Source organism: Rhinolophus sinicus, linkage group LG10, assembly GCF_036562045.2.
Source record: "Rhinolophus sinicus isolate RSC01 linkage group LG10, ASM3656204v1, whole genome shotgun sequence".
NCBI lineage: Eukaryota > Metazoa > Chordata > Mammalia > Chiroptera > Rhinolophidae > Rhinolophus > Rhinolophus sinicus.
Window position 1 is genome coordinate 47299511 of NC_133759.1, and position 17694 is coordinate 47317204.

The following is a 17694-nucleotide window of genomic DNA, read 5'->3' on the forward strand; positions in this document are numbered from 1 at the left end:
TGCTTGAAGAGTGAGGGTGAGTCTGGGGGAGCAGTGTCTAGAGTGAGCGTTAAGAAAGGTTCCTAAAAGAAGTCGTGTCTGAGTTGGACCCCGAAGGACAGGTAGAGTTGGCACAGGGAAGGAACCAAGAGGCTACAGGCAGAAGTCAAAGGTGAGCATAGAGCAGGAGGGCCAATGGGCTGTGGGCTCTGTGGAGATGGTCTAACTGAGCGAGGACTCAGTAGGCAAAGAGACAGAGGCCCCATGGAGGATGGTGTGGGGAGCCAGCCTAGGAAACACTGCTGCCTCCCCCCCACCTCCAAGAGGATGCAATAAGGAGAGGACGCCACAGCCGAAGCATGAGGTTGGGAGTAGCGGATGCCCCAGCTGACCCTCTTCCTTCTGAGAGCCCCGACCCAGTATAGCACTGGTCCCCCACAGATTGCTGGCCTCCCCAACGACACCCTGTCAGTGGAGAATGGGGTCATCAACCAGTTCTCCCAACGTTGGACCCACTTCATTGACCCTCAGGGCCAGGCCAACAAGTGGATCAAGAACATGGTGAGCCCACCTGCCAGGTGCCACCACCTCACCCAGCCAGGCTTAGCAGGTGCGAGGGGAATAGCTCCCCTCGCTGTCAGCCCCCACAGCCCCCACAGCCCCTACCTTCTGCCTTAACCCCACCCGCACAGGAGAAAGACAATGGGCTGGATGTGTTCAAGCTGAGTGACCGTGACTTCCTGCGCAGCATGGAGAATGCCATCCGCTTTGGCAAGCCCTGCCTTCTGGAGAACGTGGGTGAGGAGCTGGACCCAGCCCTAGAGCCTGTGCTGCTCAAGCAGGTGAGCCTGCAGCCGTGGGGGATGGGAAGTGGACTGTGACCTGGACCGGGGAGAGGGCAGCCCCCCGCTCCTACCACACAGGTGAAGCTCAGGCCACAGCACCTGCCCCTCCCACCCCCCACAGACGTACAAGCAGCAGGGGAACACGGTGCTGAAGCTGGGAGATACAGTGATCCCCTACCACGAGGACTTCAAGATGTACATCACCACCAAGCTGCCCAACCCACACTACACACCTGAGATCGCCACGAAACTCACCCTCATCAACTTCACCCTGTCGCCCAGGTGAGCGCCAGCCCGCAGGCTCCTGCATCAGCTCTGCCTCGGCCTGTCCAGCTGCCCCTCTCCTACCCCCAGGCCGGGATTCGGGTTTTTACCCCACTCGGAGGCTCTAGCACCGCCTTGCGCAGATGCCTTTGCCCTGCAGCTCAGCCCGCTCCAGGCCCTGGTGCACTCACCTCAGAGCTATCCTGGGGCCCTGAGTCAGGCACACTCTGGGCCCCTGAACCCAAGCCGTTTCCTGCCCTTATAGCCATGAGCCCAGGCACTGTGGCTTTTACTGGCCACTCACACAGACCTCACAGGCCTACAGAACCACAGGCCTGCTCCATACTAAGCCTTCATGTCAGGGGCCACTACAAACCTCTCCACAGAGCAGGGGGTGTCCCTGGCCCTCCCTGTCACCCACTGCTTCCTCCTGCTGAGAAAGAGTTTTTCCGAGACCCTAGCAGGTCACACATGCACCTTCCCAGCCCCTCCTGGAATCCCAGGTTGCCACCGAGGTCTCACTGAGAACTGGTCCCTCTGAAGGCAGGCTCTGCATTATTCCTGAAGTCTGAGACCAGCTGGGCCTTCCTGGCTGACACCAGCAGGGACTCCGTGCTCCTGGAGCCCCAAGAGCACACAGAAGTGGGGGGTTGGGCAGGCTCAAGGCTGGCCCTCCAGGGCCCACCAGGCATTACAGACATGGTGTTCCCGGCCCCTGGCAGTGGCCTAGAGGACCAGCTGCTGGGCCAGGTAGTGGCTGAGGAGCGGCCCGACCTGGAGGAAGCCAAGAACCAGCTGATTGTCAGTAATGCCAAGATGCGGCAGGAGCTGAAGGACATTGAAGACCAGATCCTATACCGGCTCAGCTCCTCCGAGGGCAACCCCGTGGATGACATGGAACTCATCAAGGTGCTGGAGGCTTCCAAGACGAAGGCTGCGGAGATCCAGGTTAGCGATGGCCTGCCCACCCTGCTGCCTCTCCCCACCTGCCCCAGGCCTGACCCTGTCCCCATCCACCTCCGCCTGCTGCTCTTTGCCAGCATACCTGGGCCTCACCGCCACCCCCCACGGTATCCCCAGGCCAAGGTCAGGATTGCAGAGCAGACAGAGAAGGACATTGACCTCACGCGCATGGAGTACATACCGGTGGCCGTCCGCACCCAGATCCTCTTCTTCTGCGTGTCTGACCTGGCCAACGTGGACCCCATGTACCAGTACTCCCTCGAGTGGTTTCTCAACATCTTCCTCTCGGGCATCGCCAACTCAGAGAGGGCAGGTAGCCATGGCACACATGCCCACGTTGACACAAACACCAGGCTCCCACCTGCACAGATGGGACACATGTTAACACACTTCCACAGTGGGCACATACATCCCTCACACATGCTCTCATCTCAGACACACACCCCTTCCTACCTTCCTTGGAGCCCTTTTACTGGGAGCTCCAAATGCCTCAGTGGGAGGCCCAGACTGCCCTCAGGATGCTGGGGAGACCGGCTGGGCTGGGCTGAGCCCCAGGCCTCTTGCTTCCCTGCCCTCTCCCTGTGTGCTGCTATCACCTCTCTGCCCTGCAGACAACCTGAAGAAGCGCATTGCCAACATCAACCGCTACCTGACCTACAGCCTCTACAGCAACGTCTGCCGCAGCCTCTTTGAGAAGCACAAGCTGATGTTCGCCTTCCTGCTCTGTGCCCGCATCATGATGAATGACAACAAGATCGACCAGGTGCATGAGCAGAGAGGCAGTTGGGCGGCGCAGAGACCCAGGAAAGACCACCTGAGGAGTTGCCCTGTTGCAGGGCCTGGGAGAACAGGGTGGAAGGAAAGGGAAGGCCAGGTGTGAAGGCACAGCAAGAGCAAAGGGGCAGAGGCCTCAGGAAACACAGTTCCTTGCTTAAAAACGGCCAGGAGACCCTGGGTGAGGTAGGCCCAAGCAGCCGTGAGCACAGGCCTTCTCAGAGTCTTGAGTGTGCTGCTGGCGCAGAGGCTGGCCTGAGCCTCTCAGCTCACGCCCTCATGAGCCCCAGATTTTTTCATGGTGTGTTAGAAATACTGCCACGATAGTGAGAGTGACAGCGACCATGGCTCGAGCCCTCACTGTGTGCCTGGCATGTTCACAGGCACATAGGGCCTAGAACTAGCCTCCCGCTGTCCCCTGACAGAGTGAGTGGCGCTACCTCCTGTCCGGGGGCTCCATCCAGGTCATGACTGAGAACCCTGCAGTGGACTGGCTGTCAGAGCGGGCCTGGCGAGACATCCTGGCACTCTCGAACCTGCCAGCCTTCTCCTCCTTCGCCATTGACTTTGTGAAGTACCTCTCAGAATTCCGGGTCATCTTCGACAGCCTCGAGCCCCACCGGTGAGCTGAGCCCCGGGGCATGGCAGGGTGGGCACATCAAGGGGGTGAGACCCCAGACACAGGAGCCTTCTCTGAGGGGCCACCCAGGGTTGCCCTGCAGCTGTGGCTTCATCTCTTCCATGCCCCTGGCCATGTACCCCTCTGGACACCGCACTCTCCTCTGCCATCCATCAGGCAGAGTCCCTGTGGCCAGTGCCCTCCCACAGGTCAGCTTTCAGGGACACATGGGCACTGTTGCAGGGAGCCCTTGCCTGGCATCTGGAACCAGTACCTGGACCAGTTCCAGAAGCTGCTGGTCCTGCGCTGCCTGCGTGGGGACAAAGTTACCAATGCCATGCAGGACTTTGTGGCCACCAACCTGGAGCCACGCTTTATTGAGCCCCAGGCAAGTGCTGCCAGCCAGTGTCCCAGGCTAAGCCTCACCTTGGGCCCCAGGGCCCTGGCTGCACCTGGACAGACCACTTTGCAGCCTTGGTGGGGCAGGAACTCCTAGCCCCACCCCTCCAAAGGCTCTGGGACATTCCATGCCCCCCCCCCCAGGAAGCCCCCTGGGACCTCTGTGGAAACCCCAAGATCGCCCTCCCTTGCTCTGGTCCCTGAGCCTCCTTAGCCCCAGCTGGCCCCAGCATCTCTGCCTGTCCTGCAGACAGCCAACCTATCAGTGGTGTTTAAAGACTCCAACTCCACCACGCCCCTCATCTTTGTGCTGTCACCTGGCACTGACCCTGCTGCCGACCTGTACAAGTTTGCTGAAGAAATGAAGTTCTCCAAGAAGCTTTCTGCCATCTCCCTGGGCCAGGGCCAGGTAAGAGTGGGGCCAGGAGGGTGATGGGGGGCCAGGCCAGCTGGTCCCAGCCACTAAGCACTCCCGCCCCCACAGGGCCCTCGGGCAGAAGCCATGATGCGCAGCTCCATAGAGAGGGGCAAGTGGGTCTTCTTTCAGAACTGCCACCTGGCCCCGAGCTGGATGCCAGCCCTAGAGCGCCTCATCGAGCACATCAATCCCGACAAGGTGCGCCGGCCTCCTCTGCTGAAGGGAGTACTAATGTGTCCACCCAGGACTGGGAGACTAAATGAGGTGCTCCCTCCCGCAAAGCACTCGGCCTCGCCCAGGCACACAGCCAGTGCCCGGGAACATGCGGCACGGACAGCGGCTCCCGCCAGGTTACTCTTTCCAGTGGCGATGTGAGTTGCTCAAGGCCACCCAGCACAGACCAGTGACCCTGGGACTCATCAAAGCTCATGTTGTTAATCTGTGGCCGAGGGTCCCCGGGTAGGAGGGAGCCTGGTGTGGGGGAGGCCATCAGGTATGGGTCTCCGTGCTCACGTGGAGCGTGGCTACCAGGTGCACCGGGACTTCCGCCTGTGGCTCACCAGCCTGCCCAGCAACAAGTTCCCAGTGTCCATCCTTCAGAATGGCTCCAAAATGACCATTGAGCCGCCACGAGGGGTCAAGGCCAACCTGCTCAAGTCCTATAGCAGCCTCAGCGACGACTTCTTTAACTCTTGTCACAAGGTAAGGCGCACTTGGCAATGCCCCCCCTGCCTGCCCCCATCCTCACGTCTCATGTCCCCTGCCCCCTCACCTCTCGTAGGTGATGGAGTTCAAGTCCCTGCTGCTGTCTCTGTGCCTGTTTCATGGGAACGCGCTGGAGCGCCGGAAGTTTGGGCCCCTGGGCTTCAACATCCCCTACGAGTTCACAGACGGGGACCTGCGTATATGCATCAGCCAGCTCAAGATGTTCCTGGACGAGTATGATGACATCCCCTACAAGGTGAACTGGGGACAGGCCGGGGGCAAGGGCCTGGGCGCTTGTGGGGGCCCTCACCTACCCACCCCATAGGTCCTCAAGTACACGGCAGGGGAGATCAACTACGGGGGCCGTGTCACTGACGATTGGGACCGCCGCTGTGTCATGAACATTCTGGAGGACTTCTACAGCCCTGCCGTGCTCTCCCCTGAGCACAGCTACAGCACCTCTGGCATCTACCACCAGATCCAACCCACCTATGACCTCAACGTGAGCACCCCCTGGGCGCTGGTTGAGAGAAGACGTGGGCCCTGCCCTTCAGTTGCTCCTTCTCGTTGATTAACCCATCCCACAAAGACAAGCACCACTGCCTGCGTGCACCCACTCAGGGAGGCACAGCAGAGGCAGGGCACCCCGAGCCAGCCCACACCGTCAGGGAGAGCTCCCTGAGGAAGCATTGCTTTAGCTAAGATGTGAGAGGAGCAGTCAGGCATTCCAGAGTGTGGGTCATCAGTGTAAAGGAGGGAGTGTGACAGGTTTGAATAGCCAAATGAAGTAACGGAGCTGAATGGCAGTGAGAAGGGGACTGGGAGGGAGGCAGAGGCCATGGAGTCCCCAAAACAGCAGGGTTACAACCAGGGTGACGAGTAGGGGATGTGCTCAATGGGAAGGCCACCCCACAGCTGGGGGTAGAGCCAGGCAGGGGCTTCAGTTACGCCCTCCTGTCCCCTAGGGCTACGTCTCCTACATCAAGGGCCTCCCGCTCAACGACATGCCTGAGATCTTTGGCCTGCATGACAACGCCAACATCACCTTTGCCCAGAATGAAACTTATGCCCTGCTCGGTGCCATCATACAGCTGCAACCTAAATCAACCTCTGTGGGTGGCCAGGGCCGGGAGGAGGTGTGTGGCAGCAGGGGAAAGGGGCCCAAGGGTTGGGCAGGGCCGATCTCCCACCCACCATCCTGCCTGCTTCCTTGTGGGTAGGAACTCTGTGCATGTGGAATCCTGTGTGGGGGGTGGGGTGGGGGGATGGAATAGAGCCCTGACCCCCAGTATCCCTTTGCCCTGACAGATAGTAGAGGACATGGCCCAGAACATTCTGCTCCAGGTGCCTGAGCCCACCAACTTACAGTTGGTGATGACTAAGTACCCTGTGCTGTATGAGGAGTCAATGAACACGGTGCTGATACAGGAAGTCATTCGGTAATCCCCCCGCCACGCCCAGCCCTGTAGTCAGCAGGTCACTGGGCTGTAGAGAAATAACAGCAAGAGCTACTGTGGGCCAGGTGCCATGCCAAGTGCTATAAATTCATCATCTAACTCAACCATATTTTTATTCCCATTTTACAGATGAGCAAGGCCCACAAAGGTTACGTGAACTAAGGTCACACATTTGCTAAGAGTGGGATTGATATCCAGATTGTCCAACCAGCTCTATTGTCTTAGCCCCTATGTTTATTCGGCCATTGTTTCTTTTATCTATGGCCTACAACTGGGTGGGGGGGTGTAGATACTGCCACACGGCCCTGGCCCACTGTCTGCCTCCTTGCCACTGGCCCCATAGGTACAACCGGCTGCTGCAGGTGATCACACAGACGCTACGAGACCTGCTCAAGGCACTCAAGGGGCTGGTCGTGATGTCCTTGCAGCTGGAGCTGATGGCTGCCAGCTTATATAACAACACTGTGCCTGAGCTCTGGAACGCCAAGGCCTACCCATCGCTCAAGCCACTGTCCTCGTGGGTCATGGATCTGCTGCAGCGCCTGGACTTCCTGCAGACCTGGATCCAAGGGGGCATCCCGGCTGTCTTCTGGATCAGTGGCTTCTTCTTCCCCCAGGCTTTCCTGACAGGCACCCTGCAGAACTTTGCCCGCAAGTCTGTCATCTCCATCGACACCATTTCCTTCGATTTCAAGGTCTGAACCCAGCCAGGGCCAGGTCAGGTAACAGGCTGGGGTATAGGCCAGACATGAGGAGCCTGAGGCCACAGCTGGCTGACAGTCAGGGGACCCCTGAGCGGGGGTTGGGGGACAAGGAAAGCCATGCCAGAAGAGGCCATGAGCCCCAGGGAAATCCCTAGAGGCAGAACGCAGACTGCAGGATACCAGCTAAAACAGCAGGTGAGTGATGGGCAGTCAGGCCGAGTTCTCAGGAGGGAATTTGTGCCTCTGGACCCAAATTCTAACCCAGATTCTTGGTTCTGATAAGTGTGGGGCGTGTCTTTGTGTCCACCACAGGTGATGAGCCAGTCCGTGTCAGAGCTCAAGAAAAGGCCCGAAGAGGGGTGCTATATCCATGGACTATTCCTGGAAGGTGCTCGCTGGGACCCCATGGCCTTCCAGCTGGCTGAGTCTCGGCCCAAGGAGCTCTACACAGAGATGGCCATTATCTGGCTCCTGCCGATACCCAACCGCAAGATCCAGAACCAGGCCATCTACCTGTGTCCCATCTACAAGACACTGACCCGTGCTGGTACAGGGCCCAGGGCAGGGAGCCTACACCATAGGTGGGGGCCCAGGACTGGACCAGCCCAAGCCAGTTAGGTTGACCCAGGTTAGCTGACCAAGATAGCTGACAAAGATCATTCAGCAGTCCTAAAACCAAAGGAGTAAGGACAGAGCTTGGTGGCAGCAGGCACACTAATGCGAGGCTGGGCTCAGTCTGTGGGGAGTAGCCTCTGAGCTCACCATCTTCTTGCCTCCCTCAGCAGACCCACCTTGGGTCCTGGGAGTCCCAGCCTGATAATGGAGGTTCAGAGTGGGCAACTGGGGACTAAAGAGGGGAGAATGGGCCTGGGCTGGGTCCAACAGGGAATAAGCAGTGGCAGCAACTCTCCCATTGCCACCTGTCCTCAACTGGTCAATGCATTAACCCTGAGCAGGCTTGAGCCTTGACCAGACCTTCTCACCAGGCAGGCTTCCTCTTGGATCAGGGTCCCCTCCTGGCCCCCGACAGTCTGCCAAACCCGTTGCCTCTACCCTGTCCCTGCTCTAGTTGTGGCAGGTAACTTAACCCTCCCCTTTGTTTGCCTGCTCTAGGAACGCTGTCAACCACAGGCCACTCCACCAACTACATCATTGCTGTGGAGATCCCCTCCGCCCAGCCCCAGCGACACTGGATAAAGCGTGGTGTGGCACTCATCTGTGCCCTGGACTACTAGCCTCCAACAGAGGGTGGGGGCCATTAAAGTTGAGTTTTCTAAGCAGTCCAGCTGAGCCTTACCTGCTTACATCAGGCCCCTTCTGTAGGACTCACTGCCGGGGAAAGTGGGTTGAGGGGCTGCAGCAGCGAGAATGTGGTTAGCAGGGGGAAGAGTAGCAGAGGTGGCAGCTTTGACCTGCTGGATCTGTCCAAGTGCAGTAAGGGGCAGTGAGCCCTGCAAGGACAGCACACCAGGTAGGACTAGAGGCAGCCTTGCCTCCTCAACCCAGAGCCCCAGCGTCTCTCCACATGGCATGGCCTTCTCCTCCCCAAGCGCACCTTACACAACTCTTCAGCTTCCACAGCCCACCCAAAGCTCCTCCTCAGCTCAGGTCCTAAATTCTAGGCTCTGGGTCCCAAGAACCTGCCGCAGAAAGATGGATGCCTAAGCATGCCTACTCCTCCCCTCTGTCATGGGGCCTTCAGCCCAGGTCTGGTTAGGTCCTCACTCCGATCTCAGCCTAGCCTGCAAACCTCAGGCCAGTAACCACAGGAAGGTTCATTTTTTAGGAGAGTTTTATTCATTCATTGATCCAATATTTACAGGGGCTCGAGGGGTCAGGCTGTGCTCAGCGCAGACAGGCAACTGCCATGCCTGCCAGCTGTCCCTCGCCCCCATCTCTATGTACAGATAAGGGGCCTGCGTGGATCACCTTCAAAGCCATCTGGCAGAGGCCATGGGGCTGTTTGGGGCCTGAGCTCCAGAGGCCGTGCTGGGCCTATTACCCCTTGGCATCACGCCCTCTGGGAACACTGGGGCTCCAACTGGTTGTCTTGGTCCTGCTGTTCCCCCACCCTGAGTGCCTTGCAGACGCTGAGGAAGCTGGCATGGCAGGGAAAGCTGAGTGGTGCCAGTTTCCCGCAAGCAGCCCTGTCTCTGCTACCCCTAAGAGGAGGGAGACATGGTAATACTGAGGGGCTGGGAAGAGGCTCCTCTGAGCCCAAGGCTCCAGGGACAGAGCCCAGGAGCCCGAGGCAGGCCCACTGGCAGGGCCACAACACTGAAGGCAAAGAGCCCCAGAGCCTTGCCGCAGAGAGCAGACTTGACAAGCCCCACTGGAGCCAGGGAGTTTAGAAGCCACCAAACAGCTCAAACACTCCTCTCTGCTCAGGCTGTGGGACCCCAGGCAGGCAGCTCACCCCACCCCCACTGGGACACCCCACTCCCAGACCAGCCAAGCAGCCGGCTCCGAGTTTGGAGTGCTCCCAGGAGGGACGAAGAGCAGACCTGGATTCCTCACAACAGAAACTGGCGGCTAGGGCTAGAGAAGCAGGCCCATGCCCACCCAGGCCCCACCACGATGACAGCTATTAGGAGAGAATGCAGAGTCAGGAAGCCAGCTATGTCAACACAGTGGTGGCAAGGTGGGCCAGAGCCCAGAAAAATAGACATCTCTGTAGGTAAAATATATATTCTGCTGCCCAGGCAGAAAGGCCAGGTCCTGCAGCCCCACAGCCGGCTGTGGAGGAAGCTGCAGCTCCTCGCTGTGCCCCAGCTCCAGCTGCTGCTTCCTGAGCGCTATGGGGCTGACCTGCTATACCAGGCCCGGGGGCACCATGCAGGGAATCCCAGCCTGGCTCCCATCCCCAGGGTCTGGGCTCTCTGGCTGGAACTATTCAGTAATACTGGGAAGGGGAGAGTGGGGCAGGGAAGGGGCCCTGGTGAGGGCCACACGGCAAGAGCGGGCTGCAGTCAGGGCCAGCAGTCCTCATTGGCGCTTAGCCTTGTAGGGGCGTGAGCGTTTCCTCCGGTCAGGCTTCCGCTGCTTATGGAGCCGGCCAATGCTGACCCCTTGGCGCCGCCGCACTGAAATGTTCTGCTCCACCAGGGTGGCCAGCATGCCTGCAGAGAGACAGAGGCCCTTGAGCAGGTGGCTCGCTGCCCAGCAGCCACCTGCTCAATAGGCCACAGCGTCAGGCCAGGAGCTGAGGGTGTCACAGCCCTCCCTGAGCCCCACCGTCTGCTCAAGCTCCAGCAGAGGCCTGACAGGGGGTACCTGAGGGACAGGGCCTTCAGCAGGCATGCCAGATAAGATGCAACAGTGAGTCCCCTCACCTTCCTGAGCCAGCATGGAGATGAAGGTGCAGATGAACTCATCGTAGTTGTGGGTCCTTCTCTGGTCATCAATCTGCAGGAAAAGAGGATGAGGGCACTGCAGCCCATAGAGCTGCCACCAGCTGACCTCGGGAGGTCGCATTTCTGGGAAGGCAGACGGGCAGAGGACCAGGCAGCTGGAGAGAGGACCCACCTTGAACTTCTTCCTCTTCTCTACCTCTTCCTTGAGGCAGGCCTCATAATTTGCAATCTCAGCCTCCACACACTTCAGCAATGCCAGCAGCTCCTGCCAAAATCCACCACTGCACCCATAAGGGGGCTGGCCGGTGCCAAAGCCACACTACCAGGAGGCAGCAAGACGCAAAGCTAAGCAGCCAGAGCGCCTGGAGCTTACCGGGGCCCCTGCCACTGCTTAACCCAGACAGGCTTCCTGCTGCATAGCTTCAGCCACCAGCCTGCACTCCAATCAAGAACCCAGCCCTGGGCAGCAGTGCCCCAGGCCCTTGCCTCTGCCGAGATTAGGAGAGAGAACTGCAGGGGCTTACCTTGGGTGAGTACTTCTCCCCACTCAAGGGCTCTCCAGGCCTCACCAGCCCCGGCTTCTCTCTGCCATCCACAGCTTCCACCACCTCCTTCTCCTCGGGGCTGCCAGACCCTTGGCTGCCTTGGCTCGGTCTGATGGAGGGCGAGGAACCCTTCCCACCCTCTGGGAAAAGAAGGCATGAGAAGACCCATCAGAGTGCAGGACACTTGTCACTTGGCCACCTCCCTCCTTAGTACACCAAATGGACAGTGAGCCAGCCCAAGGCCCACCTGTCAGAGCCAGGGGACTGAGCACACCATCCTCAGCCAAGTGCAGCAAGCCCGTGCTGATGACAGGTCCCAGGTCACGTACAGCGCGATTGTAGCGTATACAGTCCACGCGCAACAAGCTGTCATCCTCTCCAAAAAGCACTTTGGAGATGTGGGAGGTGACAGGGCTGGAGGGCCGCGTTGGGTTGGCGGATCGGATGGGCGAGCGCAGCGGTGAGTTGAAAGCGCTGCCAATCTCAGAGGCTGTGTCTGTGCTCTCATTGCTGGGGGTGGGTGAAGGCTGAGAATGCGTGGGCACTGCCACAGCTGGACTCCCAGCCCCGCTGCTGGTCTTGATGGACAGTGGAATTGAGAGGTCTTTCTGGGACTCTTTGAGCTTCTCAGCCAAGACGTTGATGGTGTTGGGCTGCAGCACCGAAAGCTGTCCGTCCCCGGACCCACTCAATGGCCCTGGCTTCCCTGGCCCCTTTCGCTTGTACCTGTGGGGCCCAAGGAGGGGTGAGCCAAGGGAATGGGTTAGGTGATGACACACCCAGCAATGCCCAGAATTGTCTGAACATATCCTGGCATCCAGTGACTGACAACTGCAGCTCCACACACTCAATCCAACAGCCTGACCTGGCCATACCAAGCCTGGCACCCTACGCTGTAGCCAGGTATCCTTGAAGGGCACTGTCGCTATTTTAGCTGCTGGCCTTTCGCCAATGCCATGTCTTCCAGTAAAACTACCCCTGCCCCACCTCCTCCATCCCTGCTTCATCCAATGTTTCAAGGCCGAGCCAAAGGCCACCTCCCAACAGGACATGTCTCGATGTCTGCTTAAACATGCTCAGCCCTCCCCTCAGCCCTCCCAAAACCTGGGACCTGGAATCAGCCCCTTCATGCCAGCCGCCCCTGCCCTACACTCAGCAGGTGCTCAGTGGAGTCTATCTGCTGAAGGGCATGCTCAGACACAGGCTGGAATAGTCAAGACAGGGTCTGCAGCCCTCAGCGCCTGCAGCCCCCAGAGCAGGGCGGACCTGATGGCGGAGTTTGTGTTCTGCGCGTCGTCCTCTTCGTCGTCCTCATACTCATCCTCGTCGTCCGAGTACTGCTGGGGTGGGCGGACTGCAACGCGGCTGCGGCCCACACCTGCTGCCAGGTCTTCCTCCTCCTGGAACAGAGACCCAAGGCGGCCATGGGGTCAGCACAGGCTGGGCACAGCACGCACAGCCAGCCAGAAAGGCAACACGGCTCTCCAGGTGCTCCAGAACCCACCCTCACGACCTGCCCACGCAGGGCTTCTGAGAGAAACAAGTGCTATTATTTTGCCAGCAGAACCCAACCCATAGACTTGTACCAAGGAACATCACCTAAACATTTAGCCCCTCAGCCACGAGGCTGGATTTAAAGCCAGAGGAGCTCTTGCTGCCTCCCTAAGCCCCTGCCTTTGGGGGCTTCTGAGTATCAGACAAAGGAACCAGGCCCGGGTTGAGGGTGAACATCAAGGAAACCACCTGAGGAAACAGCCTGTGGCAGCCTCTCAAGGGAATCCTGGAGGGAATGCTATGGAGACACTCCCAGCTCACCTGCATGGGGGACTTAGCATAGTTGTGATTGTCCAGAAAAGCTGGCAGCCGCTGGACAATGGGAGTGGGGTTAGGGGGAACCCCATTGAGGCTGCTCCCTGGAGGCTTCACCACCAGCTTGGGTTTGCTGGGAGGGCTGTGGGTCAGGGCTTGTGGGCATGACCCAGCCACCTCCTCCACACCGTCTGAGAGGAAAAGAGCACAGGCAGGACCTTCAGCCAGAGCCTCAGGAAAAGCTGTCCCCAGCCCACTGTCTCCCCATTCGTGACACAGCACTCCTCCCTGTCCCTTCCCAGAGCCAGCTGGCAGGACGGAAGTCAACAGGCCCACGATGAGACAGAAGGACGAGATGGAAAAAGAGGGGGAAAAAGAAAAAAAAAAGCCTCTAAGATAACCAGAAACGGAATATGCATTACAGAGAAGGCTCGCGCCTGTGGTAACGGCAGCCCTTCAGCAGTGCCTTTCTTTAGGAAAAAGCGATTCTCCCTCCACGTTCCAATGGGAGGGCTGCAGGCACTGGGCTGGAGGCCTCCCACAGCAGCCTCTGCACCACTGACCAAGTGCCATCATAGCTTCAAGACTTGCTCCGCTTGGGTCTCCTAGGCGAAGCTATGCCGTGCTGGACCTGAGGCCCAGGAGAGGCCCTAGACTCGCAGTACCTGTGTGGGGGCCCTCAGAGGCCGCTGGCGCCCTGCTTGCCTCCAGAGCCAGGGGAGACTTGCCACTGGCTGGTTTGGACTCCTCAGGCAGCTGGGACTCTTGAGACTTGTGGGTCTGAATCAGCTCTGGTTGCGTTACCCTGATCAGCTGAAAACAGAATCCAAGGCTCTCAGCAGTGAAGGCGGTCCCAGCCTCTACCTTCAACAGCTAAGGGCCTTGGTGCTACCCATTCCCTCAGAGGGAAATAGAACAGCCAAACCCAAACCTCCTTTTAGAAACTACTTTCCCTCCCTACCCCAAGTCCCACCTTCCCCACCAAGGACGCAAAGGAGAGAAGTGGTTTAGGTGAAGCCAAGATCCGCAATAGAGGATTTAGGAATCAGAGACAGATGCCCCAGAGGAGGAGGGCATGGCTGGGCAGGGCCCCACCTGCTGCAGGGCCTCCAGGACTATCTGACGGTTCACCTTCAGCACGTGCAGCCGGGCCTCGTACTTGATCCTGCGGTCAGGCACCACCGCCATCAGGTTGAAGCGGATGTCATGGTAGGGCTCCCTGCAGTCACAGCAGCAGCTGTGAGAGCAGCTTCTGCCCCAGCTCCACCATCAAGCTGAGGCACGTGATCCCAGCAGGGCTCCCTAAATCACACCTCCAGCCACTGTTCCGGACCCCACCACAACTGGCAGACAGCAGCTGGCCATGCACGCCAGGTACCTTAGAGACTGTGCCTGGCAACGAGCTTTGTGAGGGACCTGGCAGGAAGTGAGCCCACACACCTGGGCCACCCAGGCCCGCCCCTCCGCAGCCTATCCCAAAACAGGCCACAGGGAGCCTGGGCAGGAAATAGGGCAATGAAGTGGGAACCCAAGATCTAAGCCCGATCTTGCCAGATTCGCCGTGTGGCCTTATACAAGTCATCTGACCTCTCTCTGCCTTGGTTCCTTTTTCTGTGTCCCTCCCAATGCAGACACAGCTCCAGAGGGTAGGGCAGGCACAGGGCCCTTACCCTGCAGTGGCAAGGCCGATACGCTCCATGATGACCCGCCGGGCTTTGTCTGTCCACTCCTCATCCTCCCCCCAGGGCCCTAGGGAAGACCAAGATGAGGAGTCAGCAGGTGGGAAGCCCGGAGTATGGGCAGGCCAAGAGTGGGAGGTGGGATGGAGAGCAGTCACACCAGGGAGTCAGGGGCTAGTCAGGCAATGCAGTGCAGGGTGCCATCCAGCCAGAGCCAGATGTCCTCAAAACCCACCGCCCACCACTGAGTCCCAAGCACCTGAGGACCCTGGCCCCAGCTCCCCAGGAGGTAAGCAGAAAAACCCAAAGGGCCCAGCTCAGAATGCCTACCATGGTCAATGGGGTAGACCTTGAGCCCATCCAGCTCAAAAAGTCGGCCGGTGATAGGCACATAGCTGACAAAGTGGAATGCCTCCATGGTCCGCACTGCACTAAGGCCGTTCTGCTTCTCGGGGAGGTGGCGTGGCTCAGGCCTGGGGAAGGACACAGTCAAGGCCCAGAATGGGCTAGCCCTTCCTCGCTCCCAGCCCCGTCAGCCCCTATAGTCCCCACACACCTGGCATGGCTATTATGTGCCTTGGCCAACTCCGGGGCATTGCCAATCGCATATCCTTTGCTCTAAAGGGAAGAAAATAAGGCCACATCAGAACAACTTCTGTGAGCCGCTGGGTGGGAAACAAAGCTCAGAAAAACAGGCTTGAAGGTGTCCCAGGAACCTGAAGCAGCACAGGTGGACTCTCCTGAAGAGCAGAAGAGAACTCTGGAGCCCCAAATGGATGGGCTCTAATGGCTTTGCTCAGTAATCAGTGGACATGGGAGCAACATGGCCTATAAAGGGCTGAAAACAACGTCCTAAAATGGTGTCAATTAAGAATGTTCCTTCCTTCCTATGTTTGTCTCCTTCCCTGACAAATGGGCCTAAAACTAACTGCCTTACACAATTAATTTAAGGGTCAAAGGTAATTTAAATAATCATTTGAAAAGGAAAAAGCCTCGTAGTGCCAAACGTCATATGGTGGCATCACCAGTGGCCCTGGATGTCAGACCTGCCCAGCCAGCTGTGAGCCAGGAGTACAGCAGCGTGGCCTACCTCAGGGCTGAAGCCTTTGGTGAAGTCCTTCATGCGACTCAGGGTGGGCCCCAGGTCCACATTGCTGCAGTTCAGGAGCACACTCAGCAGGGCATGAGTGGCGCAGGAGTTGGGGATCAGCTGTGAAACCAAGAACAGTCACCCATACACAGCATCCCTCAATCAAAGCCCATATTCACTGGGAATGGGGACCCAGAGAGGGACAATCGCATCTGGACAACCCTCATCTTCGCCCAACATTTGTTCATTCAGTTGAATACCCACCAGATGTCTGGGGACATAAGAGAGTAGACTCAGACCCCACACTGCTCTAAGATACTATACTCCCCTTTTTAATGAACAGCTCAGTTCCTTGTGCCGAGGGACTTCTACAACCACCATCCTTGATATCTGCCTCTCTCTTCCTCCTGCCTTCCCCCACTTCTACTTCCCCAGCAAAGAAAATGGCAGCATCCCACCCTCCAGACGGAACACAGAACCCAGCAGACCTGATGAGCAAAGAACATATTATTCACAATATCGTCATCAATCACAGATGTATCATCCACCAAGGTAGAGACCTTGCGACGGGACCGGCGTTCTTCGATCCATTTGAACAGGAAAATGAATCCATACACAGGGCTGGAGAAAGTAAGGGGCAGAGCTAGACCATGCAAGTGGGGGAAGGCAATCAGCATCCCCTTTCTTCCTCCCCTATTCCGCTGCACTGTTACCACTCAGGCGCCCCTCCCATAATCCCACCTCTCCCCTGGTTTCTTCCTAACACTGCCCTGAGCCCTCACACCCCAGAAGCCCACCGCCAGCAGTCAAGCATCAGCATCTGGCTGTGGTGCTTCCAGGTGTCCACCAACTGTCCTTATAAAGCCTAAGGTTCTAGGATAAGAGAAGGAAAGCTGGAACCAATGGCCCAGAACAGCATAGGGACAGAAAATGAGGACACAACAAAAACTCTGATGAGGAATTTCTACACTAATTCTCACTTGTGACCCCAAGGTCTGGGCCCTAATGCAGCCAAGGAAAGAAATGAACGCCCACATCAGCCCTTTCCTTCCTGAGAAATAAAAGCATATTTCTCAGTTCAGTCACTGTAGCCATTCCTCCACACCTCTATTCTGCAGGACTACCAAACAAGACCCTGGGGTTGGTCACTCAGGAGAGGCTTTGCAGATGCCACACACCAACCTACTGATACAAGACCCTTATGTGGAAATTAAAGGCACTGGCAGACGGGCACATTACAGCAGTAATTAATAAATTACCGCTGCACAAAAGGCACTGTGTGACCTGGGTCTAGGGAAGGGGCTGGCTTCCTGCTCCAAGAACAGAAAAGACAGCTGAACTGTTCTCCAAAGGGTGGTTGAGATTTGTATTGGGGAAAAGATGCTACTACATAAAGGGAAGTGCTGAAAGAAGACCTGGAGAAAACAAAAATATCAGCTTGATCAGGAGGGCACCCAAAAAGGAGGGATGCTACCTTAAATAAGATTTATACAAAATTTGGGGTTCCTGATACTACCGTCCTTGAGTGGGACTTTTACCCAGGCCCTTCCCTAACCCTCGAGGTACATGTAAAGGGCGGTCCTGCTGCCAAACCACTCACCCCTGGCACTTGCTCTGAAGGTCATAGATCTCCTCCACTTGCACCCCTTTGACACCTGCATTCAGGGAAGAAAAGAAGTTGGGAAGGGCAGTCCCTTGCCGTGCAGCGAGGGCGCAGGACTGGGCCCCCAGGTCCGACGGGTAGAAGAGGCTCTTACCGAAATCTTCCACCAGGAGGGTGAAGAGGCCTGGTGGGGCGACAAGAGGAGCAGGTGGTGGTCAGGCAGACGCGTCCCGGGCCCACCCTGCCTCCCCAATCCCCGCCGAGCCGGCACACTCCTCACCAGGGTCGCTCTCCAGCTCCAGCCAGCCCTTATTCATCTTCCCGCGGGCGGCCCCTCAGCGCCATGTCCAGGCCCCCCCCACCCACCTGCCGCCCCCGCCGGGAGCCCCCGACGCCCACGGGGCCCCTAACCCCACACACAGACAACGGGGCCCGTTGCGTCACCCGCCCGCGCCGGCGATATACGTCACCAGAGAGCGACCTCCGCC

At 58.1% G+C, this 17694-nt stretch overlaps 2 protein-coding genes across 5 annotated transcripts in view; one reads left to right on the forward strand and one right to left on the reverse strand.

The window, feature by feature from the left end:
- Positions 1–8409, forward strand: part of DNAH1 (dynein axonemal heavy chain 1) — a 75156-nt gene extending 66747 nt beyond the window's left edge. Inside the window, exons 61-78 of one of the 2 annotated variants that reach the window (XM_074313060.1) lie at positions 421–540; positions 672–821; positions 946–1106; positions 1811–2036; positions 2169–2364; positions 2663–2814; positions 3251–3447; positions 3688–3836; positions 4098–4252; positions 4328–4459; positions 4793–4963; positions 5043–5222; positions 5292–5468; positions 5932–6102; positions 6275–6405; positions 6767–7118; positions 7440–7674; positions 8241–8409. In XM_074313060.1, coding sequence (XP_074169161.1) covers positions 421–540; positions 672–821; positions 946–1106; positions 1811–2036; positions 2169–2364; positions 2663–2814; positions 3251–3447; positions 3688–3836; positions 4098–4252; positions 4328–4459; positions 4793–4963; positions 5043–5222; positions 5292–5468; positions 5932–6102; positions 6275–6405; positions 6767–7118; positions 7440–7674; positions 8241–8362 — 3177 coding nt within the window. In that variant the 3' untranslated portion in view covers positions 8363–8409. Of the gene's footprint in view, positions 1–420; positions 541–671; positions 822–945; positions 1107–1810; positions 2037–2168; positions 2365–2662; positions 2815–3250; positions 3448–3687; positions 3837–4093; positions 4253–4327; positions 4460–4792; positions 4964–5042; positions 5223–5291; positions 5469–5931; positions 6103–6274; positions 6406–6766; positions 7119–7439; positions 7675–8240 lie in introns of those variants that run through there. The other variant, XM_074313059.1, reaches the window with a different exon arrangement.
- A 492-nt stretch (positions 8410–8901) lies between these two features.
- BAP1 (BRCA1 associated deubiquitinase 1) lies at positions 8902–17666 on the reverse strand. 3 transcript variants are annotated; one of them, XM_019724331.2, is made up of 17 exons: positions 17487–17666; positions 17361–17390; positions 17204–17258; positions 16092–16224; positions 15604–15723; positions 15070–15131; positions 14844–14986; positions 14505–14583; positions 13930–14053; positions 13500–13647; positions 12841–13025; positions 12292–12425; positions 11273–11751; positions 11005–11165; positions 10653–10745; positions 10460–10532; positions 8902–10246 (listed from the first exon to the last, which is right to left on the reverse strand). In XM_019724331.2, the coding sequence occupies exons 1-17, from the start codon at positions 17521–17523 to the stop codon at positions 10113–10115; spliced, it is 2190 nt and encodes a 729-aa protein (XP_019579890.1). In that variant the 5' UTR covers positions 17524–17666; the 3' UTR covers positions 8902–10112. The 3 variants fall into 3 exon arrangements, with proteins under 3 accessions (XP_019579890.1, XP_019579891.1, XP_019579889.2); XM_019724332.2 differs by having other exon boundaries at positions 13966–14053; positions 17487–17635; XM_019724330.2 differs by having other exon boundaries at positions 17204–17390; positions 17487–17621.
- Between the last annotated feature and the right edge of the window lie 28 nt (positions 17667–17694).

Bases quoted from the DNA above. Each gene is read 5' to 3' on its own strand.
- BAP1 (XM_019724330.2), bottom strand. From the start codon at position 17,523: ATGAATAAGGGCTGGCTGGAGCTGGAGAGCGACCCTG. The intron at 15,132-15,603 runs GTAGGCCACGCT...TCTTCCCTTTAG, and splicing joins CCAAAGGCTTCAGCCCTGAG to AGCAAAGGATATGCGATTGG. The intron at 14,987-15,069 runs GTGTGTGGGGAC...GTCCTTCCCCAG, and splicing joins GCACATAATAGCCATGCCAG to GCCTGAGCCACGCCACCTCC.